This window comes from Strigops habroptila, chromosome Z (assembly GCF_004027225.2).
Source record: "Strigops habroptila isolate Jane chromosome Z, bStrHab1.2.pri, whole genome shotgun sequence".
In the NCBI taxonomy this organism is placed as follows: Eukaryota; Metazoa; Chordata; class Aves; order Psittaciformes; family Psittacidae; genus Strigops; species Strigops habroptila.
Genome location: NC_044302.2, coordinates 21146718 through 21169830, shown reverse-complemented (window position 1 = coordinate 21169830; position 23113 = coordinate 21146718). Strand labels below are relative to the sequence as shown.

The following is a 23113-nucleotide window of genomic DNA, read 5'->3' as shown; positions in this document are numbered from 1 at the left end:
TATTAATGTGTATCAGCACATCCCCAGGGTCCTGATGACAACACGTCAGGTTTAGTTTCAGAATAAAGGTAGACTGAGATGAAATCATGGGAAGTTCTTCCCTGTGAGGGTGGTGAGGCCCTGGCACAGGTTGCCCAGAGAAGCTGTGGCTACCCTATCTCTGGCAGTGTTCAAGGCCAGCTTGGATGGGGCTTGGATAGGAATCGGCACTGTACACTCAGCCACACTCTGCAGGGCCAAGTGGCTGTTCAGGTATGAGAGAAGGGCAGAGAGCTGGGAAAGCACTTCATGGAATCCCAGACTGGTTTGGGTTAGAAGGGACCTTAAAGCTCATCCAGTTCCAACCCCCTGCCATGGACAGGGACACCTTCCACTAGACCGGGTCTTACTCTTCTAAGTTATCAGGTAAGTGGCAGTCTGAAGCAGCTCAGCAGTAAGGGTTTAATGGGACTGATGAAGGAAACCAGAGTGATTTCTGAAAAGGGGAATATTTTAGCTCTGACAAGCACTTAATCAAGAACATGAGCTCTGGCAGATGTAGCAGAGCTGGGATAATCTGGGTGGCATATTTGCTGTAACAAAGACACTGCCGTTATCCAGAGGACAAAACACACTCCTAATAAGGGAGTATTACCTTCATTTGACAGAAAAGGAAACTGAGGCAAGGAACAGCTTTGAGTTGCCTCCTGCCACACAGAGGCAGAGCCAGATGAATAGCAAATTCTTAAATAAAGCTACAAACTCCTCAGCCATATGCTGTGCTACCAGACAATGCATTTTATAAAAACCAGATTTGGGAACACAAGCAGCTCTGTGTGAAGAAAGCATTCACACTGTACCTCTACTGCATTACATCACATCTCTGTTAAGCAACTGGCTCAATTAAAATTTTGAATGCAGCTCTTGTAGTAGCTGGTCACCAAAAAATGGGGAGAAAAATCCCTGATTAAGATCAGAAAGGCTTGTGCTCCTCACTTAGGTTTCTCTTACAATCTGTAGTGTCACAGTTTATCAGTTCTGAAAACATTTCTTGCTGCTGCTCCTCCTGGTTGCTGTTGGGTCTGAATGACACCACTTATGGCTTCAAGGCTGGCAGAAGCAATGAACCCCTTCAATTTGCTGACCAAAAATAAATCAGTGCCAGATGACAAAGAAAGACATTGTTTAGAGCAAAGAAGACCAAGGAAGAAACATGAGTGTTTTGTGAAAGGGTGATTTAGATAGGTGAGAAAGTGCTATTTGAGAGCTATATTTCAGAGCTATTCTGTATCTAACTGGGTGTCAACGCTCTATGCTGCCTCACCTGCTTGAAAAAAAAATATAGAGAAGAGATTAGCAAGAGGAGCTTAAAGTTTTATGAGAAGTTAATGTAACATGTAGGTGAGGAAAATTACTTGGTTTCACTAACCATTCCAGCAGGAATTCACCACCAGGAAGCTCGACTGACCCCGTCTTCTGCTGTGTCAGTGAATGCACAGCTTTGACTTTGTTCATCATAGGTTGCAGCCAGGCATGGGAACAGACTGTGGAGGGAGGCTGTGGGCTTTCCTGCAGAGGCAGCGTTTAAAGGCCTGGCTGGACAAACATCATCTTGAGGTGGGTTAGATGGGGCTAATCATAGAATATCTCAAATTGGAAAGGACCCATAAGGATTGAGTCCAACTCCTCACTTTAGGGAAAGGATTGGGCCAGGTCAGCTCATACATCTTTTCAAAAACAGGCCATTAAGTCCCAAACAAATATTCCATGTGAATGCATAACTAATGAACATCTCAAATTTTGCAATCCAATTAAAACCATTGTGGCAGTCCTGTAAAAGGTGTCTACTGACTGCTTTCTCATGAAAATCAGTAGTCCCCCAGTTTAAAAGCCGAGGGACATGGGGAGAAATGATACTTTTAAGTCTTTTTCAGACCTCTGTAATGAAGGTTTATTGTGCCAGCCTGCAAACACACAAGGTCAAACTCCTCTAGCTTATAGTTTGCTGCAGTACAGTTATAAAGGACAGTTTGTGTTGTTAAAAGTACAGAGCACTCTTTTGTTGTATTTCTGGATGAGAAAAAAGCACTCCAGCCAGCAATAAATGAAAAAAATCCACTGAACATCAAATTCCTAACCAAAATACTGTCATTTAAAATTATAGGATCAGATTTTTAAGGGTCTTACTGGTGTTCACTCCTAAACACTCAGGATTACTAAAAGTGACACTGCCTACTTACAAAAAAAACAGTGACACTGAGGATTACTCCAGCGATTTCTTTTCTCCCCACTCTGAAAGTACCTGCACGAAATGTTGGCAAATGAACAATTGTCTGTACCCAGCATAGAGAAGACAAATGTTGTTACAAATGCAGGAAATTGATGATCTAGTGATTATGCTTATAAATCCACTAGATATCAAAACCACCATCTCATTAAAATATACCTTCCAATTAAAAGATACTTCTCATCACAGAATCAACCAGGTTGGAAAAGACCTTTAAGATCATGAAGTCCAACCTTTGTTCCAGCATTGCAAAGTCCACCACTAAACAAGATCCAATCACAGATGGGCCTAAACTTGCTCCCCTTGCAGCTGAAGCACTGATCACAGCTTTGGCGTGCTACAGAAGTCTAAGCTACAGGGTAGGAATACAGAGACTGTCAATTTCCACCTGCCACCACCACTCCACAACAAAGTCAGCGTAACTCAGAATCACCCTCTCATGTTTCACAGAAATGCAATTTATAAAATCAATAGCTTATTGATTGGTTGGCAGTGTCTCTCTTATGACTTGAACAAACAGCTCTTATCCACACGGGACAAGACAGGAACTACTTCTACTCTTGCATGGCTGCAGAAATGTGGCTCCGAGCATGTTACCTGCAAGAGGAGAAATGACACAAGCAGGACTGCATTATCCATCATGGGTGTGGCTTTGTAGAGACCTGCACTTTCCACTCTATGCCTGATTTTCCTGCTGCAAGGCAATTAACAACAGACATTTGGCATTGTAAGCATCCCCTTACATAATATTTATTCATCCTAAAAATCCAGAAATGGACAATAGACAAAAGCTTCATCAAAATGCCCAGGCTATTATGTGCCATTAAGTCCTTAAGTGCAGCAGCATTTATCTTGCACATGCTTCAAATACTTTTCAGGCACAGCTTCCCATTAGCCTCCCTGGCAGGACAGCTGGCCCTGGGCAGCCAAGGCAGAGACACCAAGGTGCTAGTGACACCAGCACATCGTCCCCTCTCACCACCTCCAGAGGCAGAGCTTTCACTCCTCTGGCCAAGAAATGGCCATGCACCCTTTGTACTTGAGGTTTCCAGTTTGAAGTATCCAATATCCAAGTGCATCTGCAAGTCCAGTAACAACTCCCAAGATTTCGATCTTGCTGTCACCTCCCAGTAATTCCCACAGAAAAGGAAGCACTCCATATCACTACTGTCTGCCTCCTCCACTTAGGTCCACCTTCTACAGGCGCTCTGAAGCACCCACATCCTATACCCGCTTCCAAAGGACAGCCATCCTGACGACCACAGGAACTAAGTCCTACAGAGACAGCCACATGCGTTCTGTCTCCAGTTCAACAGGACTGCAGATAATGTAGGTTTAAGCGCATCCACACAGGATGATAACCACTGTGCTGTTAAGCAAGGTGCCAACAGGCAAGAATGACATTTACTAGGATCATTTTGCTAGGATCATTTAGACGGATCAGAAGGAAGGAAATTCAGTTAATTTGCTCTGTTCTTTCTACTGACCAAATTTAGGAATCAGAACAATTTCTCATGGGAAAACAGATGGATCAGAGCTTGGTAATGGGGGAGAACTTCCACTAAAGTTGCTGCTTCTGATCCAGTTTAGACTAACTCTTTGTTGCCTTCTGTTGCCTCCTCTGTAAAACAAGCAGAGAGCTTAACACCCAGCACAGAGACGGATCCATCGCGAAAGCCAGTTACATCAAACAAGAACATTCTCCACCTCATGCAGCATCAAGACCACAGGACCAAGGAGAGAAAAGATGAGGCAGCATGTGAAACCTGCATGGCCTCTTCGCTTGCTCCATGGGTTAGAGGAGGCATTTTTCTCTGGGGCGCTAACCCTATGTACAAAAGTCAGCAAAGAAAAGTATTCCTGCCTCACAAAGAGCACCCGTTCCACCTCAGTCTATAAGAAATAGGATAAAATTTCATGTGGTTTGTATCATTATTTTCCCACATCACTGGGGCTCTCCAAAGAACAGGGAACCTGGCATTAGCTGTTCCCAGGAGGCTTGAATGGGAAGGGCAAGATGAAATACATAGAATTACACTTGTTTCCAGACAGATCCGGTATCGTAAATATCAGCTGGGGAGATAAAGAATAATAAATATTAATGACCCTTCTAGAAAATTGTCTCATACCCTTTCAGCCATCTAGCACACACTTGAAGTGCAAAACCTCAGAAGTGGTATGAGCAAGCTGTAAAGCTGTCCACCAATGTGATGCCATCTCTTTTTTATACCCTTGCTGTCTGCCTTTAAAAATTGCACTAGTCAGATCTGAAGATGTTATAGAGAAGAATTCCCACTAATGGACAGTTAGCCTGTCCTTCCCCAAAGCTGATTCATCTTTATCTTCTGTGACAGACAGACTGTAAATCTCTTGGTGTCCCTCACTGTAGCTGCACATTCTTCAGGCTTTTAACCATCCACCTCTGTGAACTTTCTTTTCCCATAATTCTGGACCAGACTGGAGGCTGTGATTTGAGAAGCCTGTCCCTTTTCCCAGCTCTGGAAGTCATTCAGCCCTTTCTGGCCAGCTTGAAACAAGGCTCGCTCCAGTTCATCCAGCCGAGCCACCAGTGCTGATGTGTCTTCGTTGTAGGCATTCTGAGAGGAGTCCATGACATGACGAAAACGGCTAATAAATGTCTAAAGAAGATAAGCAGAATTACTGACAGGTAACACAGAGGCTTCTCCAGCTCATATGCTAGAGTCTGAGCTTTCAAGACTGAAAAGCTTACACATTTGGGTGCAAGCTCACAACTGGGCAAAGGTCTGCAAACAGCATAGCACCTATTAACATTGGATACAAAGACGAAACTTTTCCTGCCTGACCTGTGCCTGATCTACTGGATGGGAAGCAAGCATAGAATTATGCTTTGGCTCATTCCTAATGACAGGCTTGAGCAGAGCACAAAGTCTAACACAATTACAATCTATTCCATCTCACTTCACAAGCAATCACTGCTTTAGAGCAGGTAGGACAGATCTCATGCCACAGCAGCTGCTGCAGGAACATACACACTGCAACTTGTGAAAGGGCCTGGAAGTTCAGCCAAGCCACCACTGTAGAGCTTTCAGTATGCTGAAAAAACACTTAGCCATGAGAAAGGTGAAAAAAACCCCAAACAAAAATCAAATCTACAACTAATAAATTACATTTTAAAAAGCTAAGCAACAAGACATATTTAAGGATTTTTATTTCCCTCCTTATCTTTGCTTTTAGGAATTAAGAAAAAGGTTGGAAGTCTTTGAGAACTGTGCTTTATTATTTCAGAAGCTGATTTTAATCATCAGAACTGTAGGGTTTTAGAGATTTATTTACAAAACAAATACATTATAAATTAATAACTCTCTTTTCGGCTTTGTTATCAAATAGCTACACTTCACATATATAGTCCCTGAATGTTTGGGAGAGGTTTTTTTTTTTTTGGCATTTTGTTTATTTTTTAAGAATGGCACAACTCCCCTCTTGTTTGCTTTTAATCAGGGGAAAGCATACTTCGTGTGCTTTGATTTTTCTGTCAGTTAATAATGTGTGCTAATGTGGCTTTTTTCCCAAGATGTCCATTAGCACAAAGAGAAAAGACAAGAAAAGATGTGGTTATCTTCCCCAATGCAGAAAGAGAGCTTTCAGTGGACGACTGCAAGAAAGCAGCAGTGCTTTAAAGCCTCTTTGCATTGGCCTTTATCTAAGAAATAGAGAAGGAAAAAAAAAAAAAAAGCCAATAGCAATCATCCCAGACTACTTAGAGAACTGGCTGAAGAAATCTCAGAGCTGTTAGTGGTTATCTTTAAAAGCTTAAGGAGAACAGAGGTCCAGAAACGGGCAAAGATGTTATCTATCCTTCAAAAGAGATAGGGGAGATGGAGGGGGAGGAAGGAAGAACCAAGAAATTACACATCCATCGGTATCAATTCCTGGAAACGTACTGGAATAAATGAAGTATACATAAACTTCTGCAAGAAAACAGAGGAGTAACAGCCAACATGGATTTGCCAGGAACCAACTTTGAGAGCCCAGCCTAGTTTCCTATGATGGCAGGATGACAGGCCTTACAAAGGGAGGAAAACCAGCACACTGGTACCTGTCATGGGGCACCCATGGTCAGTAAAGACAATTATACATCCTCCCTATCAGGAGGGAAGAACATACTGGACTGAGTTTGACAGGGGTCTATCTGGAACCAAGTACTGTTTGATATATTAATCGTTAAAGGAATAGAAGTTACACTTGTTAAATTAGCAAACATGCAGGAGAAGAAGATGGGATGACAGCAAGCATGTTAGACAGCAAAACTCTTCATTTATGTAAGATCCTGACAAATTAGAAACATGGTGTGAAAACAACAGGAGGCAATTCAGCTGAGACTAACAATAAGGCAGAAATGGGAAACTGTATGAATGCAGGAAGAGGAATATCCCTCTGTGTATGCAGTCTGTACCGTCTTACTGTGGACTGCAAACCAAACACCTAGCAATGTCACTTCATCATAAAAAACAAGGTCCTGCACCACGATCAGCAATGAGCATCACGGCCTACAAAACTGACATAGTAATCTTTTTGTTTCCATCAGCACAAGTTCTGAGGTGACTGTATGCTGCTCAGGGCACTGCACATCACAATGAATGCAGATCAACTGGAAGGACAATCAGAGGTTAGCAAGCACGGCCCACAGAGAGATGGCAAATGAACTGGGACTGCTGCAGGAAGGAAGAGAATAATCCATCCTCAGCGTTTACTTTGGATGAGGCAAACAGAACAGAGCTTGTATTGCTGTGAAGGAGCGTTAGTTTAGACATGAGAGGAAAGTTTCTATGATTAGGATGGCGAAGCACTGAAATGGATTGCCCAGAGCAGTGTCAAGTCTCATCATTACAGAGCTTTCTACTCTGTAGAAGTAGAGTAGAAAATAGAGTAGAAAAATAGAACGGAGGGTGAATTAATCCTGCCTTGCGGGGCACAATTAAATAATCTTATGTCTCCTCTAGTTTTACAGGATTTTATGAAATACCATATTGACAGTGCGAAAACTCCAAGCTAAAATTACACTCCTGGGTGCATAGCTGAGGCTTCTTACCACCAGACTGTACAGCTGCCAAAAGGGTCATCCTACAGCTTGATCTAGAGACCATCATCAATCCAGCAGTCATTTGGATTAAACAAATGGCTGTTCTTCCTGAAGGCTGCTGAGCAGCTGGGAACAAGAGGAAGATGGAAAAACATACAACCAGATTTCAAGACTTAGTTCAGATACTTGCCTGCAGGATAGTCTGGGCTATCTCAGGGTTCTCTGGATTGTCAAAATTCAGGAGCTGGGAGCCAAATCCATAGTAGTATGGCCCCATTTTATGCAGATCAACCACATTGGCATCAGCGCTCAACACTGTCCTCCAGGCTCCCTTGTAAATCTTTGGCAGTTCCACAGAAATTATTCTTCGCTTGCTGTCATGCAGACCTTTAGCAAGCCACAGAGGGATTTCCAGCTTTGATCCCTGCATGATGGGGAAAAAAATCAAAAGTTGCCCTTGCCATGAAAATACAAAAAATAACCCCCAAAACAAAAGTGAGCTTTATTAACGAAGACTCAGTCTTACAAAAAGTATTACAAAAAGTCAGTATTACAAAAAGTCTATTTTGTTTTCCAAACAGTCTAGTCTTACTGTAATAAAACCCAGAAACACTTTAGAGGCATTAATTATTACTGCAAGAATCTGGAAGTGTTTGTTTTGTTTAATTCATGTTGTAGAATCTAATAATTGACGAATTATATATGAAGAAGTTCTTCCCTGTGAGGGTGCTGAGGTCCTGGCACAGGTTGCCCAGAGAAACTGTGGCTGCCCCATTCCTGGCAGTGTTCAAGGCCAGGCTGGACGGGGCTTGGAGCAACCTGGTCTAGTGGAAGGTGTCCCTGCCCATGGCAGGGGGTTGGAACTGGATGAGCTTTAAGGTCCCTTCCAGCCCGAACCAGTCTGGGATTCTATGAAATGCCATCAGCCTGTCCCCAACCCCGAAGTCCCCCGGCCCTAGAGCCTGCAGCTCCCAGCGCCCCCTGCGCCTGGCCACCGCCGTCCGCCCCGGCCCGCCCGCGCGGGATCTGCTGGGAGTTGTAGTTCTATCCTTGTCCCGCCGGTTACCTCAGTCATGGCGTCCCCCGTGCCTGTCCCCTGGCCCAGCACGAAACCCAGGCGTGGCAGGCTGGTCTCGGCGCGGACCGGCAGCTTCTCCTGCGACATCAGGATGTCGTCCAGCGACAGGAAGCTCTCCTCCAGGCCCAGCCCGGGGCCCACAGGGAAATATGCCTCAGACATGGCCAACGAGCGAGAACCGGAACGGCACCAGCCACGGCTCCCGCGCAGCCAGTCACGCACCTCCCACCTCCGCCGTTGCGCGCGCAAGCGCGCATGCGCCTTGGAGCAGCCCGGCCGTGCTTGTGGAATCGCGCCCGGAGCATGTTAGTCGTTGCATCCGGGCCCGTTTTGGGTGGGAAGGGGCCTGAAAGCTCATCCATCTCCAACCCCCTGCCACAGCCAGGTACACCTTCCACTAGAGCAGGTTACTCCAAGCCCCGTTCAGCCTGGCCTTGAACACTGCCAGGGATGGGACAGCCACAGCTTCTCTGGGCACCCTGTGCCAGCGCCTCAACACCCTCACAGGAAAGAGCTTCTTCCTAAGATCCCATCTCAATCTCCCTTATGTCATGTTAAAGACATTCCCCCTTGTCCTGTCTGTGCTTAATCTGGTTCAGGAAACACACCTCTGTGCTAAACATGGAAGCTTGCACTGCGTACGGAAAGAGAACTATGCAAATGGAACGTGTTCTTTTTCTCAGGTGCAAAGGGAAGACATGCATCATGAGCCCAGCATCCTAAACCATGTTATACTTTAATAAATAGGATTTCAAGACCTTCCTGAAAGAAAAGGAATGTCCTGTGTCATAACTGAGTCTGTTTGTACTTGGAGGATTTGCAAACTGGAGGCTTAATTAATCTCCTGTGTTTGTGTAAAGTCACAACCGTTTATGTCACATGGAGCTACGCTAGCAGATATAGTCTTGTTAGATATATAGAGTATTTAGACTTGTGATTTGCTTGATTTGTGTTCCGTTAAGCCTGTTGCTAAGCCAGAGAAGTTTGGTAACTAGGATGTGGACATAGATATATGAGACTATCCAAGCGAAACAGTACTCCTCAGATTACTTCAAAGCAGAACTTTTAAGATAAGAAACGAAGATGCATACCAGTACCAGTCAGAGAGAGATAAGGAGAATGCTGGTGCAAGCACCATCGTTGGAACCTATCCAGGACTCGAAAGGTGAAAAGTACACAGCGAGGAAGACGTCTTACTTCATCTGAGGAAGACTACTTACTTCATCTTGAGACCCCTGCCCACGACCACCAGGAGGCACTGCGCAAGCGCAGAACATATGGAAATGACTTTTGTACTCATTATAATACGAAGCGGGGATAGGTCATGAATATGTATCAGCATGTTGGGAAAGGTGATGCATATGTAATACTTTACAGCATAAATTGTGAACACGTTGTGATGGTCTTTGGAACCAGATTTGGGTGTGTACCCCTGGTTCCCGGGGCCTCGAAATAAAGCACCACATATAACCTCCTTAGAGTGGTTATGTGTTCTTCTCTCAGCTAACAGTTTTGGCGACCCAGATAGGACCTCGCGAGCATTGCTGAGGCGGCTCGCGCATCGATCCAGCTCCAGCCGGCACCGAGTGATTCTCGGGGAGCCATCGACCGCGACCGACCTCCGGTGCTCTCGACGGACCAACAGCATTGGTAAGAGACGGTGCTTTATTATTTGGTATTGGTACCATTTCCTGGTCTGGTAAAAGCCTGCCTGTTAGACACGGCGAAAGCTGTGTGTGGTTGGGCTATGGAGCTCCAAGGAAAGCCTAGGCGCCGTCCGTCAGACAGTGGCGAAAGCCCTGCAGGTTCGGCAACAGTGGTCTGGTCTGGTAAATTATTCGGTATAAAGCCCTGCAGGTTCAGGCAACAGTGGTCTGGTCTGGTAAATTATTCGGTATATTTTTATATTTTGTAATTTAGTTTGTCTGTCTGTATTTAAATAAGCTCAGAATGCCACCGATACCAAAGTCGTCGCCGTTAGGGTGTATTTTGAGTCATTGGAAGGAGGGACGGTTTGGACAAGAGATGCAAAAAGGGAAATTGATTGATTACTGTAATGTGTGGTGGACGCAATATGCATTAGAGGATCAAGTCCGTTGGCTGGAGAATGGAACTTTAGATTATGATACGATTATGCAATTAATGTTATTTTGCAAACGGGAAGGAAAATGGGACGAGGTCCCATATGTGGAACTGTTCTTTATGTTAAGAGACGATGAATGGAGAAAGGTGTGTGGAATAATGGTTGTTAGTGCAAAATCGAGTGAACAATGTAAAGGCTGTGTGGGTGAGAAGAAATGTATGGGATGCATGGCTGTGAATAATGTTTTGCTTTCCGGACCTTGTGGAGAAGGTACGGCGCGGCAGGAAGAACGGGGCGACTTCCAGGGCGCAGCCTTTACCGGCGGAAGCCTCCCACCTTGCCGCCCAGTCCCACCGTGCTCCGCCGGGACACGCGGTGGCGGGTGCGCCCAGGGACACGCCGCCGGGATGGAAAAACCCCGAGCGGCTGCGGCGCGGTGATGTCCCGCGACCGGTTTGCATTTTCCCATTGAAAGCGCCGGGGATGCCCGGTGTCGCCGGTGAGGAAGAGGGGAGGTAAACACAGAGGCGGCCCCGGCGCGGGAGGCGCCGTCCGGCGGTGTGACAGTCGCCCGCCGGTGTTGCATCAGTCTGCGCCCCGCTATCGGGGGTGGGGGGGGTGTCGGGAGGGCGCGGCGGTGCCGGTAGCTCCGCCGTGTCCGCGGCGTTCGGAGCAGGCCGTGGCAGCGGCAGCGCTCACGTCCCGTGTCCCGTCCCACACACACCACCCCCCCCCACCCCGCCGCGGGTCCCACCTTTGTCCGCGCGCGCCCCCCGACCCGCGCGCCTGGGCCACGTGACGTGTCCGCGGCGCCCGCTGCGGCGACTGACGTCGCCTCCCACCTCCGCAGGCGCGGCGAACCCCGCCGCCAAGGACAAAAGAGCGGCCCCGGCAGGATGAGCAGCGCTGACGTGGGCAAGTTCAACATTTCAGAAAGATGATGATGATTCTGATTTGTTGATAGTCCCACCAGCCCCGTCAACCCCACCTGCTTTAAGAAGCAGGAAAGTAAGGGATGACAGTGATGACGAGAATCTAGAAGTAGATAAAGGATGTGAATGTAGAAAAGAACGGGAATGTCCCATCACCGCAGTTTCACATCGGACCCGACAGCGAGATATACAAGGCAAAGGACAAGGTACCCCTGGTAATAGGGGTAGAGGTAGAGGAATAATGCGTGGGCGAGGAAGAGGATTTGGAACACTTAATAATCCAGGGTCAGGATCAGGCAGATTAGGCATTAATCAATGTGCCTATTGTAAACAGGAGGGGCATTGGAAAAATGAATGCCCTCAGAGACTGAGACAGAATCCGCAATCTGGATACTCCTTCGGGGAATCCGAGGTGGCAAAAGCCATGGTTCTGGGAGAATATGGGAGTCAGAGCTGACTAGAATCGGAAAAGGGTGAACCACTAGTGAAAATAAGGCTGGGGGAAGAGGAGGTACAATTTTTAGTCGATACTGGTGCAACTTATTCTGTGTTAAATGACCTGTATGGGAAAATAGGGGATAAGACTACCACCGTAATAGGGGCCACAGGGAGAGAGGAGGTGCGGCCATTCATGCGACCCCTGGAATTACGGTTTGGGGGAAAGGAATTGATACATGAGTTTCTATACATGCCGGACTGTCCTGTTTCCCTGTTGGGACGAGATTTATTATCAAAATTAAACACTAAAATTATTTTTTAAAATGGGGAATTGATTATGCAGGTACCGGAATCACAATCTGGACAGATACTAGTGTTAAAGGACAGTCCAAAGGCCTGAATACCTAGAGAAGTAGAGGAAGCAGTGATTCCCACAGTTTGGGAAACAGAAATTCCGGGAAAATCAAAGATGGCTCAGCCGGTAGTAGTGGAATTGAAAGAAGGAGCAAGACAGGTACGGATAAAACAATATCCCATAAAATTGGAGGCACGATATGGGATAGTGAAAACGATTGAGAAATTTTTAAAATTTGGAATTTTAGAAGAATGTGAATCAGAATATAATACACCAATTTTTCCAGTAAAGAAACCGAATGGTGAATACACGTTAGTACAGGACTTAAGGGCAATAAATGAAATAACAAAGGATATCTATCCGGTAGTGGCTAATCCATATACATTGTTGACATCTGTAAAGGAGAAATATAAATAGTTTACAGTAATCAATTTGAAAGATGCTTTCTTCTGCATTCCCCTTGACAAAAGCAGTAGGAAACTCTTTGCCTTTGAATGGGAAAACCCACACAATGGACATAAGACTCAGTTAACCTGGACGAGACTTCCACAAGGATTCATGAATAGCCCGACGCTTTTTGGAAATCAGCTGGCGAAAGAATTGGAACTCTGGGTAACTCAAGGGAAAATTCAGGTACCAAGAACACAATATCTCTTATTGCAATATGTAGATGATATATTCATTGCAACTGAACAGAAATCACTGTGCATACGAGTAACAATAGAGATCCTGAATCAATTGGGACTAAATGGGTATAAGGTTTCGAGGGAGAAAGCCCAGATTGCCTGCACTACTGTAATGTATTTGGGCTGTGAAATCTCCCAGGGACAACGGAGGTTGGGAATTGATCGTATAAAGGCAATTTGTGCTATTCCAGAGCCTCGGAATTTACATGAACTGAGAACATTCCCTGGAATGGCGGGTTGGTGCAGGTTATGGATATCGGACTATGGACTGATAGCTAAACCTTTATATGAGGCACAGAAATCTCAGACCTTCGTTTGGGGAGGGTCCCAAAAGGAAGGTTTTAAAAAGCTAAAAGAAGCGTTAATAAAAGCACCCGCCCTGGGATTACCGGATTTAACCAAGGACTTCCAGCTGTTTGTGCACGAGAGACAAAGATTGGCATTGGGAGTCCTGACGCAGAGACTGGGAAGCTGGAAGCGACCAGTGGGATACTTCTCCAAACAGCTGGATCCGGTAAGTGCTGGATGGCCATCGTGCCTACGAGCAGTAGCAGCAACAGTGACATTAATACAAGAAGCAAGGAAATTGACCTTAGGAAAACATATTGATGTATATGTGCCACACATGGTAATGACTGGTTTAGAACAAAAAGGGGGGTACTGGCTATCCCCAAGTTGGATGATGAAATACCAGGCGGTATTAACTGAACAAGATGATGTGACTCTAAAGACAACTAACTTGTTGAACCCAGCAGCTTTTCTAGGTACAAATACAGAGGACGGCATATTAGAACACGATTGTGTGGAGACGATTGAATATACATATGCGATGAGGGCCGATTTGAAGGATACCCCACTTGAGCAACCTGATCAGGAACTTTTTACTGATGGAAGCAGTTTTGTGGAAGGTGGGGTCTGTTATGCTGGGTATGCAGTAACCACACAAAATGCCCTAATAGAAGCAAAAGCTCTGCCCCCAGGGACTTCAGCACAACGGGCAGAGATAATAGCTCTCATCAGAGCTTTAGAACTGAGCAAAGGAAAGCGGGTAAGTATATGGACCGATTCGAAATATGCATTCGGTATGGTCCATATACATGGAGCTCTATGGAAGGAACGAGGGCTCCTGTCCTCACAAGGGACAAATATAAAATACCAAGAGGAAATTCTGAATTTAATAACTGCTGTGCAATTACCAGAACAGGTGGCTATCATGCACTGTAAAGCACAGCAAGGAGGAAATTCTAAGATAGCCGAAGGAAATACATTTGCGGATCGGATGGCTAGACGAATTGCACGACAGGTACAGACTGTTATGGCCCTGGTACCAACGAAGGTAAGCCCATTACAGAATTATATGAACCAAAAACCAAGATATTCAGAAGAAGATGTTAAATTGGCTGAATTAGTAAAGGCTCGATTGAACTCGGAAGGATGGTACGTAACCACTACTGGACAAGTGGTGGTACCACCTGCCATCATGCGGACAATTTTACAAACTGAACATCAAAAATGTCATTGGGGGGCAGAGGCATTGGTAACATATTTAAAACGAGGAATGATCTCTACACAGATGTGAACAATGGCAAAATCCATAGGATCTAAATGTGAAATTTGTTTGAAAAATAATCCAGTAGTCAAGAGGAAAGTAGAAATGGGACATATCAGAGTAGGTACGGAGCCGGGTGACTATTGGCAAATTGATTTTGTGGAGTTACCCAAGACACAGGGATACCGATACTTGTTAGTAGGGGTTGACACTTTTTCTGGATGGCCAGAAGCCTCTCCCTGTCGCACCAATCAGGCTAAGGAAACAGTGAAATGGTTGTTGAAAGAGATTATCCCTAGATTCGGAGTCCCGTTGGGTATATCATCAGATAGAGGACCGCATTTTACAGCAACTATAGTTCAGGAAGTCAGTAAACTGTTAGGAATATCCTGGAATCTTCATACCCCATGGAGGCCACAGTCCAGTGGACAGGTAGAAAAGATGAATCAAACAATTAAAAGACAGATAAGCAAAATATGCCAGGAGGCTAAAATAAAATGGCCACAGGCATTACCAATAGCCCTTTTAAGGATCAGAATTAAACCTAGAAGTGGGATGATGGTAAGCCCATATGAGATCCTGTTTGGAAAGCCATATGAGGCTCCCCAGCCAAACCCACATGTACATATCAAAGGAACTCAGGATGTACATAATTATGTGTTATCTCTCAGTAGAACTTTGATCCGGTTGCGTAGTGCCCTGATCTGGAACAGACCGCTCTCGTTGGAGACTCCAGTACACGAGATCGAGCCAGGAGACCAGGTCTACGTTCGTGATTGGAGCGAGGAACCACTTAAGGAACGGTGGAATGGACCGTACCTGGTGCTGCTAACTACCTTCACCGCTGTAAAAGTGGAAGGAATTGACTCCTGGGTTCACTACACTAGAGTGAAGAAAGTCCCGAAACATTGTCGAATCAGAAGCCTTAGGACCTACAAAACTGAGGCTGAAATGCAGATAAGATGTCATGTTATATGTATAGCACTTTAATTGTGATTTGGTCAGTCTTACCTATAATAATTGTTGGTTCCTTAGAAGTTTCATTGAAAAGGGAGGTGGTGACGTATGTTGTTGGACAAAATGCCACTCTGTCTTGCAGGTTTACCATGCCAATGGGAGGAGAACTAATAAGGGTTATCTGGGAAAAGGAATCGGAAAATTTTGAAGCACCTGAGATAATTTTCGACAGCAAGGACAAAGGATTAGTGGGGCATGAGCAGGAGTTGCAGGAAAATTGGCAATCTAGAAGTAAAGTAATGAACAGGTTCTGTTCACGAAATCTTACTGAAGGAGAGACTAAATTAAGGATAGCCAATCTGACTGAACAAATGCGGGGAAAATATCGTTGTCTGGTCAAGACAAACAATAGTGCAGACTACGGTGAGAAGATAATATACATTACTAAAACTAGAGTCAGACGAGCTATAAAACTGACCGAATCACCCCAGATAATTCAAGTACCCCAACGTGATCCGGAGGAAAACCTAATGATAGGATTAATCAAGGATTTCGCAAAAATGCAAAATACGAGTAGAATAACGGCATGCCTCCCAATACCAAAAGCAGCTGGAGAACCAATTGAGTGGGGAATAATAACAATACCATTCCCAGAAGGAAACGAGGCAGTTAAGTGTCAGGAAAAGGAGATAATAAAAACCGATACAAGCCCCGGCTGATGGAATAAACTGCAGATATTTGATGATACATAGCATGGGACATCTTGTTTGGGCACTCAGTGGTGGTACCTGGACCACCCACCTTCCAATAACAGGGCCAGTGCGGGAAATTACCTTAGGACTCCCCACTTTGTGTCCAGTTTGGAAGCGTTCCCCGTTCAGGGGCAAACTAGAAACTTTGCAGATTCAAACCAAAAGAAGTATTGATGATGACATTGACAATATAGATGACACTTGGCAAGAGCCTGAGACTGGAGTGAAAGTAAGATGGGCACTTGAATCCCTTTTTGCTCAAATAGCTGCATATCGCAATAGGGAAATGATTTATAATTTAATTGGACAAACTGAGAGATTGGCCAAGGTGACTAAAAAGGCTTTAGGGATCTAAATTTGCAATTACAGGCAACAACCAAAATGACTCTGCAAAACAGAATGGCATTAGACACATTGCTGTTGAAGAAACATGGTGTTTGTGGATATCTCAAAGATAGAATCGTTCACTGCTGTGTACATATACCAACTGTAACTGCAGATATAGAATATGACATTGCTCAATTAGGGAAAATTGAAAAGGAAGCTGAAAAGGAAAAAGAAGAAATAAGTCAAAATTGGGTAGGAGCATTATTTGATGGATTGGGAATCCACCTGACTGGATGGATTCATTCCCTCATAGAGACAGTGTTTACTCTATTACTTGTGTTCCTCGCAATCTATTTGGTATATTTTTGTATTCGAAGAGAAATAACCCGGAATACCAGTTGGACACATAAAATCATTGGAGCGGTGACTCGAGAATATCCACGACACCCAATAACTCCTCCTCTTACCTATCAGGAAACTACTAGATGAGTGAAAATACTTGCAAAAGATGAAGTATTTTCAAAGGGGGGAAATGTTAGATATATAGAGTATTTAGACTTGTGATTTGTTTGATTTGTGTTCCGTTAAGCCTGTTGCTAAGCCAGAGAAGTGTGGTAACTAGGATGTGGACATAGATATATGAGACTATCCAAGTGAAACAGTACTCCTCAGATTACTTCAAAGCAGAACTTTTAAGATAAGAAACGAAGATGCATACCAGTACCAGTCAGAGAGAGATAAGGAGAATGCTGGTGCAAGCACCATCGTTGGAACCTATCCAGGACTCGAAAGGTGAAAAGTACACAGCGAGGAAGACGTCTTACTTCATCTGAGGAAGACTACTTACTTCATCTTGAGACCCCTGCCCACGACCACCAGGAGGCACTGCGCAAGCGCAGAACATATGGAAATGACTTTTGTACTCATTATAATACGAAGCGGGGATAGGTCATGAATATGTATCAGCATGTTGGGAAAGGTGATGCATATGTAATACTTTACAGCATAAATTGTGAACACGTTGTGATGGTCTTTGGAACCAGATTTGGGTGCGTACCCCTGGTTCCCGGGGCCTCGAAATAAAGCACCACATATAACCTCCTTAGAGTGGTTATGTGTTCTTCTCTCGGCTAACAGTCTGAGGACAGAGTCAGACCCTGTAGCTTTGCAGAGACAAAGAATAACAGCATCCCTCTATAACCAGAGTAAAGAAAGGATCAAAAGTATGTCAGAAGAAGGGGAAAGAGGTGTTGACAGAAGGTGGTGGTGGAGAAGAAGGGGCAGGAGGTGAAGGCATGTGCCTGAAGCTGAGTAATGTCAAAATATTGCAGAAGTTAAGTTTGAGTGTGATGAGTAAAACCCAGATTACTTCCAAGTACGGTAGATAAATTGAGAGGATTACAAAGTATTGGAAAGAATAAAAACTTGGAAATCAAGGGACAGTTGTTACCTACCATCTGTGTGCTTCTTAAATGTCGAATACCACAAAATTCAGCCAATTGAATATATCAGATAAATTCAGGAAAGCAAAATGTTACCTGCTTTTTTGTAGAGGCTTTCATTAGATCAGAGCAGGCTGATGTCTGTGTTTTGCACAGTTGCTGAGATGTGTCATGGCAACATTGTATGTGGAGTGAGCTGATACAGCCACTGTGGGTAGTTTAAATGATATTCAATACATGTAGTAAGACAAATGAAGAAGCTGCAGTATGTTGATGGGAGCCCAAAGCAGCCCTCGCTGTGACTTGTCCTTACCTTACTTTTTAAGGTCAAGGTGAGAGAGGAATCTTCAATCTCTCCATATTGGTCTAAACCACAGAACTAACTAGGGTTGATATTAAGGCTTTGTCTTCTCTCATGTAGCATCTCAATTACCATATAGGATTATAGTATGGCTTGTTTCTCTTTTTTGCAAGTAATCAGAAACACTGGCAGGGTTTTTCTCTGTCTTAAGATCCCTTGATGAGACACCTGACTTCAGTGGAGCCAGAATATCACTGTCTAATGCTAGCTTAACAATCCCGAGTGCACAACGAAAACTCAGACGTGGTGTGCGAGTGCGGAGCATTCTGTTCCGTGGAGTCCAACTGATAGAAGGCAACACATTGTAGTACATCTCCTTTGCCCACGTCCCCAGGCTTTCTGATGCTACTTGATCATTCCTTTCCCTCCTGGAACTTTCACTCAACATATTTGCATTTCCAAATCAGTTAACTTGCCTGTGGCAGTGGGAGTTCTTACTTGTAAGTAATGCTGTAGTCTGTGTTTGATGCAAGCTTTTGCAATCCCTTTGTTGTGCAAATACAGGCATATAACTCAAGTAAACCAATTGGCTTCAGTAGGATTAGCATAGAAGAGTTAAGTGCTACTTCATAGGAATAAACACTGCTCTCTAAAAGACACATTCTGCAGTCCAGTACAACTTTCTGGTGGAAAAGGGGTAGCAGCACGAGCCAGTAGTTACGCCAAGGAGATAATCACTCAAGGAGACAATCACATAAAAACTAGGAAGTATTGACCTGTTTGAAAGGAAGATATGGGGGTGGGATGCTATAAGAGCTTCACTTTCTAAATGATGTTGGGCTGTTTTTCTGAACTAGCCAGCACATTTCCAGTAAAAGCAAGCTAAAATTTGCAAACTTTACCCCTGTAAAGAAAGTAGATTATTTTTTGTCTTTCAGACTCAAATAAGCAATTGTAATATCTGACTACAACTGTTTTTAATATTTTTCTCTTTATATCCTGATAATATTTTTCTTCATTCTAGGTTCTTACTCTTATTCATGTTACTCTGGAGAGTTTTATAAGTGAGTGAGTTACTGGGGGAAAAAAAGGCAACATTACTTATTTCTCAAGATCTAGGATATGAGCTTGAATTCTGAATTGCAGGGTGAGTAGGTTTGCATCAATTCACTTATGTGTAATCTGTAAGCTACGAAAACATGAATGCTACTGATTTCTTCACTGCTATCATTCAGATTTATTGTATCTGGCTGTTTGGAGGGGGGGGATATGTTCCCCGGTATGTGCCATGTTCTCTATACCAGTGACCCAGGATCTCTCGCTGGAGAGGATGGTAGTCATCTGCGTCTTATGTTTTCAACTGCCTGTGCTCTTTGAACCATGGTTTCAGTGTTGCCAGCATTACTCCAGCCCTTCATCCGTAAGCATTTGATGAGCAGAATGCTGATACTCTTAGAAACAGAATCTCCCTTTGCTTTGTCAGAGTATGAACGCACATTTTGGCCTATGGCTTGCTGTCTTTGGCCAGCAGAACCTCTGAATATCTGAAATCTGATTGGTTCTTGGCTGCTGCTTTTCATTTCTGAACTATGGATGTCTGATTGGACTGTCCCACGTTTTTGAGGCATGCTGGAATACAAAAAGATCAAGCTGTTTCTTCTGTGATCACATGTGGAAAGTAAAATCTAACAGCATCTTGCTGAAGCACACTGCATCATGTCAAAAAGTAGAGAGTCTTGTTTATAGCTTGAGGTTTTTTTCGTCCTTCAATGTAAAAAATGCTGTAGAAACATCATGATACACTGAATAAAACAGAGTATTTGGCTAATATAATGTGATTATAGTCAGAATCAGCACGCCAAAAATTCTATGTCCCAGTGGGAAAGACTATTAGTATATAACAGCTGGGAGGTCTATGAGGATCAGAGCAGAACTGGAGTTTCTCGCTTGCATTCCTGGCATCTCTGGGAGAGGAAGCTGCTGTGAATGAGAGGAGAACATGTAAGAAGAGGTGGGCTGATAGTAGTGATTCCTGAGATACAGAAGGGAGCCCTGCAGGAATAACTCTTTCTACCCACTGTCGCTTGCCAGACCAGGCAAGTGATCCCAGGAAGTGGGAGATTGCAAAGCGTGTGGGGAGACTTGGAGATATTAACACTTGGAGTCCAAAGATTAAGGAGATGGTTCATTTTGAACATTCCATCTGGAAGAAGTCCAGTGGTTTACAGTGGGGGGCAATGCAAAGGAGAGACAAGGCAGGCAGCTTGCATTGATAGTGAGTGGCTCTGTACTTCAGAGAACATCCCGTCACAGTATATCCTCAAATCTGACAGCTTTTCCTGTTTGGGTATGGACTACTCTTTGATCCTATCAAATTTATCTTTGTTTTCAGGAAACACTGCTGTAAGTGGCCAGCAATATATCTCATTGCCAGCAAGTCAGCAGTGTGCAAGTGTCATCAGCTATATATCCAGGAATGTTAGATGCAAAAATGACAAAACTCCATGAGATATTTTAAAAGCAAATGCATTTTCTCTGGACTTCGTGGCTTGTACTCAGTGGCAGACTTTATCACACAAACCAGATCTGGATTTTGGGCAGGGTTTTAATCTCTTCTTGGTTCTCCTCATTTTGTTATAATCCCATATGTACCAGCAGAGCTAGTAAAATAACAGAAAAACACATTCAGTGGGGAAGGTTTGGCAAACCCAGAGTAATCTCATTGAGATGAGTGATGGGTTTAGACCTTATTTTCAAAATATGGAGTTCAAAATTCTATCTCGTTCTCACAGAATTTCGGGACCAAATATCTCCATGGCATAAATAGATGTAAATCTGCTACAACAAGGTGCAGTTATATGAGTTCACCAATGGTGATTTTTCTGTTGATAGCATCTTTCAGTATTGCAATTAGCAGTCCTTAAAGAGACTGAAGCCTTCTTTGATTGGTGCTTCAATGCAAATGCTTTGATTTTCTTCTGTTTTGACTAATGGTGTCTGTCCTGGAGCCTCAAAGTGCGTTAAGTAATGTGTCACGTACATTTTAGGCTTCCCTTGTGTCTTTTCTGAGATTTGTATGCAGTACACAGCTTTTTTTCTGTGCTTAATTTCATAGAATCCCAGACTGGTTTGGGTTGGAAGGGACCTCAAAGCTCATCCCATTCCAAACCCCTGCCACAGGCAGGAACACCTTCCACTAGACCAGGTTGCTCCAAGCCCCTGTGTCCAACCTGGCCTTGAACACTGCCAGGGATGGGGCAGCCACAGCTTCCCTGGGCAGCCTGTGCCAGCGCCTCAGCACCCTCACAGGGAAGAGCTTCTTCCTAAGAGCGCATCTCAGTCTCCTCTCTGTCAGGTTAAAGCCATTCCCCCTTGCCATATTGCTACAGTCCCTAGTGAAGAGTCCCTCTCTGGCATCCTTGTAGGCCCCCTTCAGATACTGGAAGGCTGCTCTGAGGTCTCCACGCAGCTTCTCTTCTCCAGGCTGAGAACAGTTTCTAAATGCCTGCACTTCTGTGGTTTCTGGTAGAGATGTCAGACTGGATGACAGTCATTTTTACTTCAGGTGAAACACGACGGAATCTGTGGATCCTAAGGACCTCATTCCACAGACCAAGGCTTAATCTGCAACAGTTCTTAGATGCCTGACTCTGTTAAAAGGCAATTATCAATGAGACATGAGGTACCAAAGGTGGACTTCACAGCTCCTGTGGCTATGGCTTATTGGTTTCCTGTATGGATGGCCTTTGTTCACGTGGTAGAAAAATCTGTGGTAAAAAGAGCCAAGTGAAGGAAATGAAAATCTCAACCAGGTGAGACATGCTGGTGTATCCCAGCAGAGACAGTTGGGCCAGTGTCAGAACGGCTGGTGAGTTTGGGATGTGCCTGGGGACTTCTTGGTGCACACAGCAGTTTGGTGCCCGTTTTCCACAAAGTGTGGAAACACAGAGATATTTAGCTGATCTGAATGATGTGAAGTATGAAGTGAGTCAAAACATGAAGATAAAGGTCTCATGCGATTGCTTAAAATAGCAGCATATTTATAACATCCTTGTCATTCAAGCCTACTTTGGCTTTAAACATTAGGAATTACTTTATTACAGAGCACTGTATGAGTCTGACTGGGATGAAGGTAACTTTCCTCACAGCAGTTTGTATGATGCTCTGCTTTGCATTTGTGGCTAAACCAGTGTTGGTAGTGCACCAATGTTTTGGCTGTTGCTGAGTAGCACTTGCACAGCGGCAAGGCTCATTCTGTTCCCTCCTCCAGGGAGTAGGCAGGGGGTGGGCAAGAGATGGGGAAAGGGCATGGCTGGAACAACTGACCAAAGAGATATTCCATACCATATGATATTCTGCTCAGCAATAAAAGGTCAGGGATAGGAGGTGGAAGGGGTACATTTGTGGTCAATGGTGTTTGTCTTCTCAAGCAATGGTTAACGAGTGCTGAGACCCTACTTCCCAGGCACTGACTGGACATTTGCCTGCTGATGAGAAGTAGTGAATGAATTCCTCTTTTTGCTTTTCCTTTCCCTATTAAACTTGAGCCATGACTCTTTTCACCTTCCTTCTATTTTGTCCCCATTCTGCAGAAGTGAGGGATGAGCGAGAGGCTGGGTGGGTGTTTGGCTGCTGGTTGAAGTCGACCCATCACAAACACTAGAAAATAGACACTCAGCTCGTGCTCCCAATAAATATTGCTCATTTTGTTTCCCTGCTTGAGCTTACATTTGATGCAGAATATTTCTCTACTTTTCATTTTCCCTTGCATTCAGTTTCCTTCCAAATAATTAGTTGAGGAGGTAATGGCGTTGTCACAGTTCGCTCTGACTGGCCACACCAAAACAGTTAGCTGCTTCTGCAAAGCTGATTAGGAATGACACCT

General features: G+C 44.4%; 2 protein-coding genes and 1 long non-coding RNA gene across 3 annotated transcripts; 2 read left to right on the top strand and 1 right to left on the bottom strand.

Annotated features, from left to right (window-relative positions):
* Positions 1–3000: 3000 nt before the first annotated feature.
* On the bottom strand, positions 3001–8638 carry GINS3 (GINS complex subunit 3). The gene is made up of 3 exons (XM_030470250.1): positions 8395–8638; positions 7519–7752; positions 3001–4905 (listed from the first exon to the last, which is right to left on the bottom strand). Exons 1-3 carry the CDS (start codon positions 8566–8568, stop codon positions 4675–4677), a joined length of 639 nt encoding a protein of 212 aa, XP_030326110.1. The 5' UTR covers positions 8569–8638; the 3' UTR covers positions 3001–4674.
* Positions 8639–8916: 278 nt separating this feature from the next.
* On the top strand, positions 8917–17590 carry LOC115600851. The gene is made up of 2 exons (XR_003989186.1): positions 8917–10056; positions 15121–17590. It is a non-coding gene; the product is annotated as an uncharacterized LOC115600851 (long non-coding RNA).
* LOC115600849 lies at positions 11305–14480 on the top strand. Its single transcript, XM_030470249.1, has 2 exons — positions 11305–11627; positions 12688–14480. The coding sequence occupies exons 1-2, from the start codon at positions 11566–11568 to the stop codon at positions 14477–14479; spliced, it is 1854 nt and encodes a 617-aa protein (XP_030326109.1). The 5' UTR covers positions 11305–11565; the 3' UTR covers position 14480.
* Positions 17591–23113: the final 5523 nt, after the last annotated feature.